This window comes from Quercus suber, unplaced genomic scaffold (genome assembly GCF_002906115.3).
Source record: "Quercus suber isolate HL8 unplaced genomic scaffold, Cork oak 2.0 scaffold_742, whole genome shotgun sequence".
NCBI lineage: Eukaryota > Viridiplantae > Streptophyta > Magnoliopsida > Fagales > Fagaceae > Quercus > Quercus suber.
Genome location: NW_027070180.1, coordinates 119542 through 135979, shown reverse-complemented (window position 1 = coordinate 135979; position 16438 = coordinate 119542). Strand labels below are relative to the sequence as shown.

General features: G+C 36.3%; 2 protein-coding genes and 1 long non-coding RNA gene across 3 annotated transcripts; 2 read left to right on the top strand and 1 right to left on the bottom strand.

Annotated features, from left to right (window-relative positions):
• Positions 1 to 4900: 4900 nt before the first annotated feature.
• On the top strand, positions 4901 to 5428 carry LOC112000523 (uncharacterized). Its single transcript, XM_024045109.1, has one exon. It carries the CDS (start codon positions 4901 to 4903, stop codon positions 5426 to 5428), a length of 528 nt encoding a protein of 175 aa, XP_023900877.1.
• A 75-nt stretch (positions 5429 to 5503) lies between these two features.
• On the top strand, positions 5504 to 7801 carry LOC112012717 (uncharacterized). The gene is made up of 3 exons (XM_024045110.1): positions 5504 to 6265; positions 6371 to 6590; positions 7305 to 7801. The coding sequence occupies exons 1-3, from the start codon at positions 5504 to 5506 to the stop codon at positions 7799 to 7801; spliced, it is 1479 nt and encodes a 492-aa protein (XP_023900878.1).
• A 3198-nt stretch (positions 7802 to 10999) lies between these two features.
• Positions 11000 to 13819, bottom strand: LOC112022654 (uncharacterized). The gene is made up of 6 exons (XR_010626293.1): positions 13575 to 13819; positions 13169 to 13395; positions 12923 to 13067; positions 12099 to 12226; positions 11873 to 11993; positions 11000 to 11578 (listed from the first exon to the last, which is right to left on the bottom strand). It is a non-coding gene; the product is annotated as an uncharacterized LOC112022654 (long non-coding RNA).
• Positions 13820 to 16438: the final 2619 nt, after the last annotated feature.

Sequence of the window (16438 nt, the reverse complement as noted above, 5' to 3'; positions counted from 1 at the left end):
ATGTTAAATTGAATGTTTAGAATTTACGTTAAATTGAATGTTTATTGAATCATGTTATAATTATTCCTATTATTTTTCTAGGTTTGTTTATGTTCCTTCTCCACACATGAAAGATGTCATTACTGAAGTCCTTATTGATTGTTTTTAGAGTGGAACATTGATAAGAAGTTGTTCGCAATAACTGTTGATAAATGTAGTACTAATTAGGGTGTGCACAGCCGGACTGTGGCCAACCCAGCCGACCGGGCCGACAATGCTGCACCGCTGCTGAAGTCGACCAATGGAGCCGAGTCTGGTGAACGAAGGGGAACCCCAGTTCTGATGCCGATGTGGTACAAAAGTCAAAAAGCAAATCTGAAACTATTCTTGCACCGAACCGGCCGATAAATCTGATATATATATAACACACATCTCACGAAACGGTGTTGTTTACCATAGTTTTTCTTTTTATTTCTTAAACAAAACGACATCGTTTTGTGCACAACCCTAACCCTAACTACCTAGGTATAAATTCATTATTTTCTCAAACCTTCCTCCTTAACTCTCTCAGTCTCTCTTTCACCTTTTGGCTTTGCTGGGTGCTGGCTCTCCTTGAGTCGTTGTTTGACATGTCTCTCTCTCACTGCCTTACTAGTCACCGGCTCACCGCTTTGCTGCCGCCAGCCACTCCGCTGGTAACTCCATGTCTCCACTCTTCATCTCTACCTTGCCATTTTAAAGATTCTCTCTCTCACTTTGAGTCCAACCGTCCAAGTCCATCTGTGAACTATGATCTCTCTAACCTTTTTGTTTCTAACATTTTTTAGCAATTTGATTTTTGGCATCTGTGAACTATACCTTTTACTCTTGCTTTCATTTATTTATTTATTTTATCTAGTTAATAAATTAAATCTGGGGTTTTCTCATTGTATTGGCTTTCTCATTGTAGGACCGATTTCCTAATTGAGTAATGAGTAATTGAGTATAATTTGTATAAGTATGAGTTGGAATATGTTTTTGTGTATGGTAGGTTGGTTGTGAAAAAATATTTGTGATGTTGTTTTTAGTTTAGTTTTGTGTTTGTGTTGTCTAAAAAAAAATGTTCCAAACCCAACCAAACCGATTAAATTGACCACAAAAACCGTACCACTATATGTTGGAAAACCGACCCTAAGCGGTATGCATCGGTTCTAATTATGAGAAAACCAATCTCTATCAGTTCGGTGATAAATTTAGAAAAAAATCGAGCTGACCGAACTGCGCACACCCCTAGTAATGATGCCATGATAAGACTTCTCTTGAACAAGCTTGATACTAGTTCTCTTGTGTTGGGTGGGTTTATGTTGCATATGAGGTGTGTTGAACATATTTTGAATTTGATTGTTCAAGATAGGTTGTCTCTTATTAGTGATGGTATTAAAGGGACTCGTGATAGTATGATTTATTGGACTAGATCACCAAAAAGGAGGCAAATATTTGATGAAAATGCATGTCAATTGCGTGCTCAATGCACCAAAGAGTTGGTCTTAGATTGTAAGATACGTTGGAATTCAACTTACTTAATGCTTTCTATGCATTGATTTATAAAGATGTTTTCTCTTGTTTGGCTAAATGTGAAGCATCTTATACTGGTTTGCCACAGGACTATGATTGGGAGGTAGCCAAAGATATTTGTGGAATGTTGGAGTGTTTTATAGTGTGATTGAGTTTTTCTCTGGTTGTAAGTACCCCACATGACTATGATTTATTGATGTATAAATTTATAATTAACAGGTGATTTATTGATTTATGATATTAGCTATTATTTATTGATTTATAGATTTATAATTAACAGGTGATTTATATTGATTTATGATATTAGCTATGATTTATTGATTTAGAGATTTATAATTAACAGGTGATTAATTGATTTATGATTAATAACCTATGATTTGGCATTTGGGCCACGTTATACGGGCTTGAATCTGCACGTCATAGGGCTTGAATCTAGGCAAAAATGAATTTGGGCATCAATTTTTTTTTTTTTTTTGGGCCCCAGATTGGGCCCAAATTTGGTTGGTCTAAATAGGGCCTGCGAGACGGGTCTGGAAATAAAAAAAAAACCCTACCCGTACCCGGCCTATTGCCATTTCTAATAACATACTAGTTTGAATAATTGGTGGATTATGATAATCTTCGAGTACAGTATAAATGCTTTGAATATCAAGTGAAAATTTTATATCAAGAAAGTAACAAAATAAGAACGAAAAGAAAGAGGAAAGATTTTGTTTAAAGTTTAGTTGGTTCTTGTTAATATGAAGCTTAAGCTTGATATTAGCATGTCGGTCATAGTTACAAATTTGAGTTTTTGGTTTGGGTCATGACAGTAATAGTTTTCAATTTTCAAGGACCAACTTAGGTGCTCTAAAAAAGTAGCGACCAAAATAGAAATTGACCCAAAATATAAAGACCAAAAATGTATTTTCCTCTATGTTTTTTTCCTCTTGATGATGATTATATGCCTCACATAAACAGTACAGCACGCCGTTCATCCGATGGTGCCAATTTTGGACCGCGATTACCTGCCAACAATATCAGAAGCAACAACTATGCCTCACGTTCATCTGGTTTTATTGAATCTGGGGTTGCTCCCATGGTTGACCATGTGCAGCCCTATTATGGAGAGGACAGTGTGTTTCGAATACTTTGCCCTATTGGCAAGGTGGACAGTGTTGTTGGAGAGGCTAATGGAATCTTATAATTGCTTCGAAATGAAATTGGGGTCGATGTTAAGGTGACTGATCCTGTCGTTGGTTCAGATGAGCAGATAATAATCATTTCTTCAGAGGATATCAAAGTTTAGATGATAAGAAGTCAGATGCAAGTAGTTCAAGATGAGTTTGCTGAAGAATAAATGAAGACATATGCTCAGGCAGAGACGCAGAGCATCAAGCAGAGAGGCAGAGTATTGGCAGCTTCGTGAATGAACTTACTAATTCACTAAACGACTACTACATCAGCTACGACCTGTAGTTTAGTCTCAGATTAGTTATTTGTTATGTATTGACACATGTAAAGTGATGATTGGATGTAGATAGTTAATCCGCATATTACGGAGGTAGTTTAGAGTTAGTTGTTTTGATTTCCTTTGTTAAATCAGCTATATAAACTCTTGTATATCATTTTGTTAAATATACAGAAAATCACTGAGCTTCTTCAATCTTGATTCTCTTATTCTCTCTAGTTTTTCTATTCTGTGGAACTCTGTTTTCTGTTAGAGGAGGGTCCTGATGATGAGATGTTTCCAGCCCAGGAAGCTTTGTTGCATATCCAAACCCGCATTGTTGATCTTGTTCCAGAGAAAGACAACATTATAACCACTAGGTTACTTGTCCCGTCTGGTGATATTGGATGTTTGGAAGGAAGAGATGGATCATTGTTTGAGATGAAGAGGTTGACTGGTGCAAATATACAAATACTGCCAAGAGAACTTCCTCTGTGTATCAGGAGCTGAGGAACTTGTACAGGTTTGTCATTATATTTGTAACTACTTATTTGCTTAGCCGTCTGGATTGGTTAGATGCCTGGGTTTTCACATAATGATGTAAGTTGAACAATAGACTTTATAACGATAAAAAGTTCCAGGTTAAAGCACACTAATGGTGCAGATGGTGACTCCCTCATAACTGGGTTTGGATATCTTTTTCGGTTATTATTATGGACTGCTAGATATGAACAATCCAGGGGACACAGCAAAATTAATTTCATCTAGTTATGCTATTAATGGTAGATGTCTTGTTTTCTGATTTTGCTTTTTTCCCTTGTGTATGTGATGTGTATTTGCATCTTTACGTTTATGGATTAGGGCATCTAGATTTTATATAAAGACCAAAAATGTATTTTCCTCTATGTTTTTTTCCTCTTGATGATGATTATATGCCTCACATAAACAGTACAGCACGCCGTTCATCCGATGGTGCCAATTTTGGACCGCGATTACCTGCCAACAATATCAGAAGCAACAACTATGCCTCACGTTCATCTGGTTTTATTGAATCTGGGGTTGCTCCCATGGTTGACCATGTGCAGCCCTATTATGGAGAGGACAGTGTGTTTCGAATACTTTGCCCTATTGGCAAGGTGGACAGTGTTGTTGGAGAGGCTAATGGAATCTTATAATTGCTTCGAAATGAAATTGGGGTCGATGTTAAGGTGACTGATCCTGTCGTTGGTTCAGATGAGCAGATAATAATCATTTCTTCAGAGGATATCAAAGTTTAGATGATAAGAAGTCAGATGCAAGTAGTTCAAGATGAGTTTGCTGAAGAATAAATGAAGACATATGCTCAGGCAGAGACGCAGAGCATCAAGCAGAGAGGCAGAGTATTGGCAGCTTCGTGAATGAACTTACTAATTCACTAAACGACTACTACATCAGCTACGACCTGTAGTTTAGTCTCAGATTAGTTATTTGTTATGTATTGACACATGTAAAGTGATGATTGGATGTAGATAGTTAATCCGCATATTACGGAGGTAGTTTAGAGTTAGTTGTTTTGATTTCCTTTGTTAAATCAGCTATATAAACTCTTGTATATCATTTTGTTAAATATACAGAAAATCACTGAGCTTCTTCAATCTTGATTCTCTTATTCTCTCTAGTTTTTCTATTCTGTGGAACTCTGTTTTCTGTTATGGTATCAGAGCCAGCAAGCACAGCTTCACTGATTTCCTAGCTTTCTCTTTTCTTTCCAAAATCAGAAAATTTTCTCGAAAAAACTTTCCCCTTTCTATCCGATTCTGAAAAAATTTCTTCGGAGAACATTTTCTGGTTTTTCTTCGATTCTGAGCAATCGTTTCTTGCTTCCGCTTAATTACTTCGTTTCAATCTCTTCTTCTTCAAAAGTAGGGTTTTCTTCATCAAAGCCTTGTGCGTTTATCAATGGCGAATCAAGATCAAGCTTCAGTATCTTCTGCTTCTCAATCTACTGATCATCGTGAGCTTTCTCCAATGATGGATCTGAGAAGCCATTTCTTCTTGCACCATGGAGAATCACTAGGTGCAATTCTTGTCACTCAGCTCTTGACAGAGGACAATTACCCTAATTGGGCTAGGGCTATGCTTATGGCATTGGATGCGAAAAGCAAGCTAGGTTTTGTGGATGGTTCTATTACAGCATCCATGGCTGTTACCCCTCTGGAAAAGATTGCTTGGTCAAAGAACAATTCCATGATTTCTTCATGGATATTGAATTCTGTTTCACCTCATATCGCTGCAAGTGTGATCTACAGAAACACTGTAATGGAGGTTTGGAATTCACTTAGAAACCGTTTCTCCCAAGCCAATGGTCCACGAATTTCGCAGCTTCAGAAGTTGATTTCAACAATTATGCAAGGAGATGCAACAGTGACTACATACTTCACTAATCTTCAAGCTTCTTGGGATCAACTGCTTAATCTCAGGCCTTAACCATCTTGTTCTTGTGGTGAATGTGTCTGTGGAGTGAATGATGAAATCACATTCTTCAATCATCAAGATAAATTGATGCAATTTCTCAATGGTTCAAATGAAGCTTTCTCTCAAGTCAGAACTCAGATTCTGATGATGGAACCAAGCCCTTCAATTGACAAGGCTTTTTCTTTGGTGATACAAGAGGAAAGGCAAAGGGCTTTAGGTTTCAATGGAAGTGTGTCAGTTGATTCAACAGCTCTTGCAGTTAAGACTCAAGGGTTCAACCAAGGTGGGAAGAACAAAGGCAAGGGCAGACCCGTGTGCAACCACTATGGCAAAATTGGCCATTTCATGGAAAAATGTTACAAACTAGTGGGATTTCCACCAGGTTACAAGCAAAAGGGCAGAGTTCCTATAGCAAATCAAGTGACCTTTGATGGTGAGGCTGGTCAATCCGAGGCTGCATCACAATCAAGCTCTTTTCCCTTTACACCTGAACAATGCCAGCAATTATTGTCAATGCTGAGCTCCCATGCATCTTCTTCCAACACTCAAGATGCTATTCATGCAACCAATTCAGCTCTCTCAGGTATTTCTTGTGCCTCTTTCCAGGATTCTATTAATCTTAATTTGAAGAATTCAGTTTTTACTGAGAATCCTTCAAATAAAACAGCTCATAATGCAGAAACTTGGGTTCTTGACACAGGAGCCACTGATCATATCATTCATTCCATATCTTTATTCACAAATATAACTAGTTCAATATCTTCTTTTGTACATTTGCCTAATGGTGAAAAAGTTCTTGTCACACACATAGGCACAGTTCAACTCACTCCAACCTTGATTCTTGAAAATGTGATTTGTGTCCCAGTTTTTTCCTTTAATCTGATTTCAGTAAGCAAATTAACAAAATCCTTGTCATGTTGCTTGGTTTTTCTCTCAACCTATTGCTTCATACAGGACCTTACCTGTTGGAGAGTGATTGGATTGGGTAAGCTTCAGAACAACTTATACCTGCTGCAAACTTCAAGGAATTGCAAGTATGCCTCAGAAGCCAATTCTGTCCTAGAGTCAGTTTTCCAGTCTTTTGCTCATTCTGTTTCCAACACTTCTAATGTCAATAAGCCTTACTTGTGGCATCTTAGATTAGGACATGTATCTGATGACAAACTTCAAAATTGTATATAAGATGTATCCTCTGTTCATTCAAATAAAGAATGTGTTGTTTGTCCAATTGCAAAGCTTAAAAGATTACCATTTCCTAATTCTAATCATATATCTGAGCATGCCTTTGATTTAATACATTGTGATGTATGGGGACCTTTTGCTAAAGCAACTCATGATGATTTTAAATACTTTCTTACAATTGTAGATGATGCTACAAGGTCTACATGGGTTTACCTCATGAAATCTAAAACAGATACCAGGCCTTTGTTAATATCATTTTACAAGATGATCTTTACTCAATTTCAAACCAACATCAAAGTAATTAGAAATGACAATGCTCATGAATTCTTCCTCAAAGACTTTTATGCTCAACATGGGATTATCCATCAACACTCATGTGTTGCCACTCCACAACAAAATTCAGTTGTGGAGAGAAAGCATCAACATATTTTAAACATTGCTAGAGCATTGAAATTTCAGTCTAATATACCACTTTGTTATTGGGGGGATTGTGTTTTGACAGCTATCTATATCATTAACAGGCTGCCTAGTACTGTTTTAAACAATAAAACTCCATTTGAGAAACTTTATTGCAAAATTCCCTCTTATCATCATTTAAAAGTGTTTGGTTGTCTTTGCTTTGCATCTACACTTGCTCACAATAGGTCTAAGTTTGCTCCTAGATCTATTCCTTGTATCTTTCTTGGTTACCCTTTTGGTGTCAAAGGTTACAAATTGTTAAACTTGGTCACAAGGCAGATATTCATTTCAAGGGATGTTTCATTTCATGAAAATGTATTTCCTTTTATCTCTTCTGTCACTTCACCACAACCATCTTTTTCTTTTCCTCATATTTGTCCTAATGTGGCAATTCCAGTTGATACCATGTTTCTAGATCCTTTTGTTTCCTCTTTAGACCTTCCTTCTTCCACTTGTACTCCTACTCCAGTTTCTAACCAAGTTTTAGATCCTATCTTACCTATTATTTCAGATTCTGTAGTACCAGAATCTTTCCCATCATATTCTACAGTACCAGAATCTGTCCCATCAGATTCTACTAACATCAATTTTGCAGAACCTGATTCTTTATCTTTTGATCATAGCCACATAATTGTTCCACATGCTTTCATTCCTTCTTTGAGAAGATCTTCTAGGCCTTCCAAAGCTCCTGCATACTTGCAAGACTATAAGTGCAACACCATCACTTCAACTGAGCTTTCATAGTCTACTTCACTCAACAACAAGTCAGGTTCTTCCTCCACTAATCCAGGTACTAAATATCCTCTTTCTGATTACATTGATTCTTCCCATTTATCTTCTTCATATGCCAATTTTTGCTCTCTTATCACCTCAATTCCTGAACCAAGATTCTATCATGAGGCTGTTAAGGATCCTAAATGGAAAGAGGCCATGAATGCTGAGATTGCAGCCTTGGTTTCCAATCATACTTGGACTTTTACCCCTTTACCTTCTAACAAAAAGGTTATTGGATGCAAATGGGTCTATAGGGTGAAATACAAGGCAGATGGATCTGTGGAGAGATATAAAGCAAGACTAGTTGCAAAGGGGTTTACTCAACAAGAGGGATTGGATTTTACTGATACATTCTCACCAGTTGCCAAGTTGACTACTATGAAGACTCTTCTTGCCATTTTTGCTGTGAAAGGGTGGCATTTAGTCCAATTAGATGTCAACAATGCTTTCTTAAATGGGGATTTACATGAGGAAGTATATATGCAACTCCCTCAAGGCTTTCACAGCAAAGGGGGGAATGTTGTTTGCAAATTCAATAAGTCTTTGTATGGACTCAAACAGGCATCAAGGCAATGGAATGAAAACTTTTGCTCTGTTATTAAGCAGCTTGGTTTTAAACAATCAAAGGCTGATTACTCATTATTTACAAGGAAGTTTAATAACTCTTTCATAGCACTGGTGGTGTATGTTGATGACATTCTCATAGCTAGCAACAATGTTCAAGAAGTTGAAGTGCTTAAAGTTTCTTTAGATCAACACTTCAAACTTAAAGATCTTGGAGGTTTGAAGTATTTTCTTGGTCTTGAGATAGCTAGATCAGATAAAGGAATTACTCTATGTCAACGAAAATATGCCTTAGAGATTTTGAAAGATGCAGGCATGTCAGCTTGCAAGCCTAGCAAGATACCAATGGAACAAAATTTGAAATTGAGCAAGTTTCAAGGAAAATTGTTGACTGATCCTGAAGTGTACAGAAGGCTAGTGGGAAGGTTGTTATATCTAACTATCATTAGACCAGATATAGGATACCCCATTCACAAGCTAAGTCAGTTTATGTCCAAGCCCAGGAAGCCTCATTTAGATGCTGCTTACAAGGTGTTGCAGTACATAAAGGGTTGTCCTGGTCAAGGGATTTTTCTATCAGCTTCATCAGATTTTCATTTGAAAGCTTACACGGATGCTGATTGGGCATCTTGCATAGATACTAGAAGGTCAACCACAGGATATTGCATATTTTTGGGTGATTCTCTAATCTCTTGGAAGTCTAAGAAACAGTCCATAGTGTCTAAATCTTCTACTGAGACAGAATATAGAGCTATGGCTGTTACAGTTTGTGAAATAACTTGGCTGCTGGCATTATTGAAGGATTTGGAGATATATCATCCTCAACCTGCTCTTTTATTTTGTGACAATCAAGCAACCATTTATATTGGAGAAAATCCCGTATTCCATGAAAGAACCAAACATATAGAGGTAGACTGCCATGTTGTCAGAGATAAGGTGCAAGACAATGTAATTAGATTGTTCTTTACTCCCACACACACACAACTGGCTGACTTACTTACAAAGGCTCTTAACAGTCAACAGTTGAGATACTTATTGTGCAAAATGAATATCATGAATATCCATAGTTCAGTTTCTCCTCTTAAGGGGGAATGTCAAAGTCTAGATGGTCAGAAATCAGATGCAAAGAACAGTTCAGATTCTCATCTTGAGGGGGAATATCAAAGTTTAGATGATAAGAAGTCAGATGCAAGTAGTTCAAGATGAGTTTGCTGAAGAATAAATGAAGACATATGCTCAGGCAGAGAGGCAGAGCATTGAAACAGACTATTGGCAGCTTTGTGAATGAACTTACTAATTCACTAAACGACTACTACATCAGCTACGACCTGTAGTTTAGTCTCAGATTAGTTAATTGTTATGTATTGACACATGTAAAGTGATGATTGGATGTAGATAGTTAATCCGCATATTACGGAGGTAGTTTAGAGTTAGTTGTTTTGATTTCCTTTGTTAAATCAGCTATATAAACTCTTGTATATCATTTTGTTAAATATACAGAAAATCACTGAGCTTCTTCAATCTTGATTCTCTTATTCTCTCTAGTTTTTCTATTCTGTGGAACTCTGTTTTCTGTTAGAGGAGGGTCCTGATGATGAGATGTTTCCAGCCCAGGAAGCTTTGTTGCATATCCAAACCCGCATTGTTGATCTTGTTCCAGAGAAAGACAACATTATAACCACTAGGTTACTTGTCCCGTCTGGTGATATTGGATGTTTGGAAGGAAGAGATGGATCATTGTTTGAGATGAAGAGGTTGACTGGTGCAAATATACAAATACTGCCAAGAGAACTTCCTCTGTGTATCAGGAGCTGAGGAACTTGTACAGGTTTGTCATTATATTTGTAACTACTTATTTGCTTAGCCGTCTGGATTGGTTAGATGCCTGGGTTTTCACATAATGATGTAAGTTGAACAATAGACTTTATAACGATAAAAAGTTCCAGGTTAAAGCACACTAATGGTGCAGATGGTGACTCCCTCATAACTGGGTTTGGATATCTTTTTCGGTTATTATTATGGACTGCTAGATATGAACAATCCAGGGGACACAGCAAAATTAATTTCATCTAGTTATGCTATTAATGGTAGATGTCTTGTTTTCTGATTTTGCTTTTTTCCCTTGTGTATGTGATGTGTATTTGCATCTTTACGTTTATGGATTAGGGCATCTAGATTTCATCTGTCTATCCTATGTCATTTAAAATGTTTTTACCAAAAAAAAAAATACCCATTACTTTTGGATGAGCATAAGTTCTATTAATTATTTTATATTTAACTCTATTACCGACTAGTATGTGCGTGCACATATATACATACATGTATATCGAACCTCATGTTCACAATGTTATTCACAAACACATTTTTATGTTCGAGTTTAACTTGTTTTAAATAATCGTTTAGCTTAAACTTCTTTTTTTCCAATGGGAAGCTTAAACTTACTTTATTTGCTAAATAAACACAGACACGCCTTTTCCTAAGTAAAGCTCAAATTATTCAAAAAGAGCTCAGTTTACAACCCTATCTAAAACATCCATTAGCAACTTGCTTCTTCAGTTCTTTTTCTCGCTTCTTTTTCGTTGTCTAAAGCGCTGACCCCAAATCCAATCATATGCACAAGTAAACAAAAATGTGATAACTTGTTCTTCCAGCAGTGCTTCCCATGCAATATGCATCATATTTTGCCAGGCTAAAACCATATACATGAATCAACTTCATAACTGCAATTGATACAGAACAAGCAATCCTATAAAAAGGTAGTGAAATCAAATAAGAAAATATGTGAATCCTTCGAAAGTCCCAAATTCCCAAATTGATCAGGACAGGTATCATCTGTTTTTACATTCCAACTACATTGCCATGAAGTTGAACAGCTTGTAAACCCTCAAGATGCTTGACAACATCCTTCATGGAAGGACGCTTATCAAGTTCTCTTTGAATGCAGCGCATGGCAAGCTCAGTTATCGATATTCCATCAGAAGCATAAAAGCCAGGGTCTTCAACAAGACTTTCATGCACAAGATATCGATTAGGCCTATACTGCCGCCAGGCCCAACGGTAAACCAAAGTAGTTGTCCGAATATTTTCTGTCCACAATTCTTTTTGTTATTAGCCCCAGGAGAACAACACCATATGAAAAGACATCGTGGTAAGTTACCTCAAATCCACCTTCCTCTGGTCCACCTGACAAGCACAATAATCAATTTGCAGTAAGAAATACTCAAAAAACACAGTTTTTCTAGGTAAATCCATTAGTGTAAGCCGTTAGAGGCTATTATCTAATGCTGTTATAGCTCATCAAAACATGACGAATGCTTTACATTGTGTACAGCCTGGTCCACAATGAAGTTGTCCAACTTCTACGGCATAAAAATTAAGAGAGAAGAAAAGAAAGAAAATAGAATACTAATACTAGATGAACAAATCTAAAAGCATGCGTTGAATTGAAAACATATAAGTAACTTCAAGCCTCAATACCTAAGGGGAAGAATTCTGGATCATCATGGCCAGCATTCAACAATTTCTCTTTGGGGCGAGTCAGCTTACCAAGAATACCTCCACTCATGGTTGAAAAGTCAAATATCTTGGGGTTGCAATCCTAAACATCACATTGAAAAGTCAAGAATAAAGCAAAATAAAAAAAAGAGTAAAAAGAAGGAAAAAGATGGATTTGCTGATAGTTATCAAGAGTCAATTACTGAACCTGATCAAGAATTATATGAGCTGCATTAATGTTGCATACTAAATAAGGCTTTTTTGGATCATGAAGAAATTCAAGTGCGCGAGCAAATCCAAGAGCCACTTTAATCCTTTGAAGCCAAGTAAGACTACCTAAACACAAACATAGGAATTTAATGACACAGTATTAACAATTTATCTACAAAAGTAATGATTTATAATTATAACTTCACTACCAAATTTTACATATTTAGATAAATGACAACCAATTCACTACATTCCAACAAAAGTCCAATGTATTTACCATATTACAACTGAATCACCTGTGACCTCAAAATAAGAATAGGTTTATTCTTGAAAAACCAACCCCCCACCCCCCAAAAAAATAAATCTTACAACACCAGTTGGACCATCCCATGTTTTCCAAGATGCTTCATCCATAATAGAAATCCACATTCAAGCTTGAAAAAGATGACAATTAATAGATTTTAAAGTAAAGCGGGAACATGGAGAGAAGTTAAAATATAAAATTAGAGTGGATTTGTGGTACATATCAAATGCCAATTGGTAAGTTACTCACACACCCAATGGGTCATGAACCCATGACTTCACCCTCCACATAGCAGTTGTTAAGATATGCTATTTTCAATAATTTGGGAGTCTTCTTCTATTATTTCAAAATTCAAGATATGGTAAGAATCTAGCGCACCACCAAAATTATATTTAGTTTTATACTTGATTTTAATTGAAATGGCACTTCTCCCATAACAATAGATTGGGTACAAATGACACATTTAGATGGAGCCAATCTTATAGCAAAATAGAACAACAATAGTAATACCTTATTACCTGTTGTAGCCAAGTTACGAACAGTATCCAAAGGATTGAGGTCATAAACAACAGCTTCAAGGAAGCGTCTATTAGAATAGCCTAACAAATTTACCACGTTTGGATGTTATTTTGCACTTGGTTGTGTTAAAAACATTACTTCTTCCTGTCACAAATCATGTAAAAAATGATCACTTTTTACAAATGCGTAAACAAGAAACACAAAAAATAATTGCAAGAACTTAATTAAGTAAAAAACATATATACATTAGTAGTTTCATTTGCGTTGAGATAACAGTGTTAACACAATGATCGTAGAGTATAATCCCAAATCTTCACAGTGACAACCCAATCTTCAAAAGGAAGCCAGCCATGTCGGATTGTCCCGCGGTACAGTTTGCTAAATAAGGTTTCTCCAATCAAATTTTTTTCATTAAAATTGTCAGTCATATCTGCCAATTCTTCCATTGAATATAAGAGCGGCTTGTGACATCCTACCCAACACAACATAAGAGATACAGAATTTCTTCAATTAGCATGACAAGCGACCACATTATTTGAATAAAACAGAGAGAGAGAGAGAGAGAGAGAGAGAGTGAATGTAGATTAATGAGAAGAATGTAAACAAACCACAATAAAATAAAAACGCAATTGATTGATAGAAAGTAGATACCAATGGAAGGAAGAGATTTATTGATAGGCAAAACGCGGGGTGGAGCGAGACGGTCGCGTTGTATAACTTGCTCTCTATGTTCAAGAAAAGCCTTATGGTAGATAATCGATTCCCTGGTTTCCACTTCCATTCTTCTCAGCAACAAACAACACCAAAACCCCAATTCTTTAAACTTCTCTTCTCTCGCTCCTTTGTCCTTCCTATGAGCACTCACTACTCACTACTCAATATTTCCCACCCTCTACTCCGTCTCGGACACCTGATACATACCGCATGTAAACCCCTTTTTTTTAATTTTAAATAAAATAAAGGGTAAAGTACTCTTTTAGTACCTAAACCATACTAAAAGGTTGTTTTTTATTATTAAATTTTAAAAAATTTATTTTTGTTCTTAAATTATTAAAATAATTATATTTCGTACCTAAACTATTGAAAATATTTTATTTATATCCATAAACTTTATTAAAAAAAAATTAATCCTTAATCTATTAAAAAAATTCCTTTTTATCTTTATTTTTGTCTTTATACTATTCAAAAAACTCTTTACAAAGTTTAGAGAAGAAAAAAGAACTTTTTAAAGTTTTGGAACAAAAAATAAACTTTTAGTAAAGTTTAGGGACCAAAATAATATTTTAATCTAAAATAAAATTTGAGAATATCTATATTTATACTATCATTTAAGAGGTTTCTTATATTTGAAATCCTTAATTTTGATGTTCAAATACCTTCAAAACTATCTGTTTGTAAAGATTAAATAGTAGGGTTAGATATGTAAAATTACTAATTTAAAAACTCCAAATATTAGATTAATTTTAAATAAAAAAATACTGTAAGGTTACAATTTGTAGCCCAAGCCCAAAAGAGGTGAGATGTGAGCCTAATGAGCCAAATACAATGAATTTGTAGAGAGTGGGTGAAAGAGCTAGGCTATTTGTGAATTAAACAACAACTAGTAAGGATTTAAAATATGAATAAGTACAAAAACACATTTAGACCTTGATTAAATTGGTGTCCGAAGAGATGAACTATGAACTGAACTACTGTTTCAGAAAGTTAATACAATTCTTAGTGCTACAATAAATCTTTTTCTCTCTCCTTCTCCTCTTCTTTTCGATCCCCCCCTTATGAGGGGTCTTTTACATCATATAGTTTTTCTTTAGACCATCTTGATCGTACACCTATTAATCATCTAAACCTTCACTTGAGTATATGTCCTATCAGACATCTTTTTTGGCTCTCTATGCTTGGTGTTGGTTCAGATTGCACTGTTCAGGAGTCTTCTCCACATAAATGCGGTCAGAAAAATTGATGCAATGCATTTAATGCGGTGGTAGCAGCTTTTCCTTTTGATATTTCTGTATTCTTATCATCTTTACACATGCCTGAAGTTCATCCTTATCGTTGGAACTTCCTGGAAGATCACCTAAATCACTCCAATACTTGCTTGGCTGTATTTATCGTATCCGAGAAGGATACACTCCTTGGACTATGTTCTCTCATCCTTTACTTACATGATTCTCCACTATGGGGCCTCTCCCAATCATTTATTTCTCCTCGGACATACCCACATCCTCAAATAGGGCCCAAGGCCCAATATACGAACTTGGGCTTTTATTCCCACAATAGCCCCTCAAAATTTCAATTTTTCCCTTGCATCCGAGGAGAAAAAAATGAGATTTTGATCTGCCATAGAAATAAGGGCTAGAAATGTAAAAATACCCAAGTTTACACATGTGGGAGCATAGATTTAGACGCTTCATCATTGCTATTGACGTTTCGAAATTTGTGAAACATCATTAATTGCTCCAGGTGGCGCTATGTCTTTGACATCCAACGGTATACCCTTGATCCAACAAACGACATTTTTTCTCGGTTTGGGCGGGATGACTCCCACTCATTTTCTACCCCTATATAAAGCCTCAAAGGAGATCATTTCTTTTTTACTTCACAATTTCTCAGACCCTCCAGCGAACTCAAACATTCAAACTTACAAAGATTATCAAATCATCAATCTCTTTTCTTCGAAAATCCTTGAGAATTCTTCTAAAGATTTCAAGGATCAATTTCCAACTCAATTTGTGTAATTTCTAACTTCTTCGAACCCTTCTTTATCTCTTTGGCTAGCTTCCTCGGCCTTCAAATTCTCATTTCCCAATTGCTGTTTTTAGTGCTTCCCCCTTTTTTGATTATTCAGAATGGGTAGATTTAAGTACTTAGTTGATAATCCTGCTTTGATAGAGACATTTAAGGAAAAATATGACATACCACAGGAAGTAAACCTGAGGTATTGTCCCCCAGAAGGAATAAACATTGACCGAGAGGTGGGAGAGGTTATAATCCCTATGATAGCCTTTATAGAGGGGGGAATGACTCTCCCTATGGGTAGCATTACTAGAGATTACCTACGTAACCATAGAATTTGTCCCCACCAGTGCGTACCTAACCTCTTTAGGATCTTAGGAGCAGTTGATGCTTTGAACCAACACTTGGGCTTAGGGCTCACCTGGCTAGATGTAGTCTATATGTACGAATGCCATCAATAAAAAGGGGCGGGATTTTACCTTAAATCCTGATCTTACATCGTCAGGCTCATTTCTTGTCTTCCCAAGTCTAACAAGGGATGAAAGACGACTACTTGGTTGTCTCGGGAGCATGGCATGACGGTCTTCATTGCCCAACCCAACCAGGAGAGCCAGGTGGGATATCTTAGATTTAGGTTCCCTAACAATAGATTTAGGGTTTTCATCATTAGCGTTGTCTTTCTTCTCTTCCTATCAATGGTTTACTTTAAGTTTCTGATTATGCTTAGCTCTGTTGTGGTGTTAATAGATAGAAGGCACGTTGCTCCTTGGCTCAGCCTAACT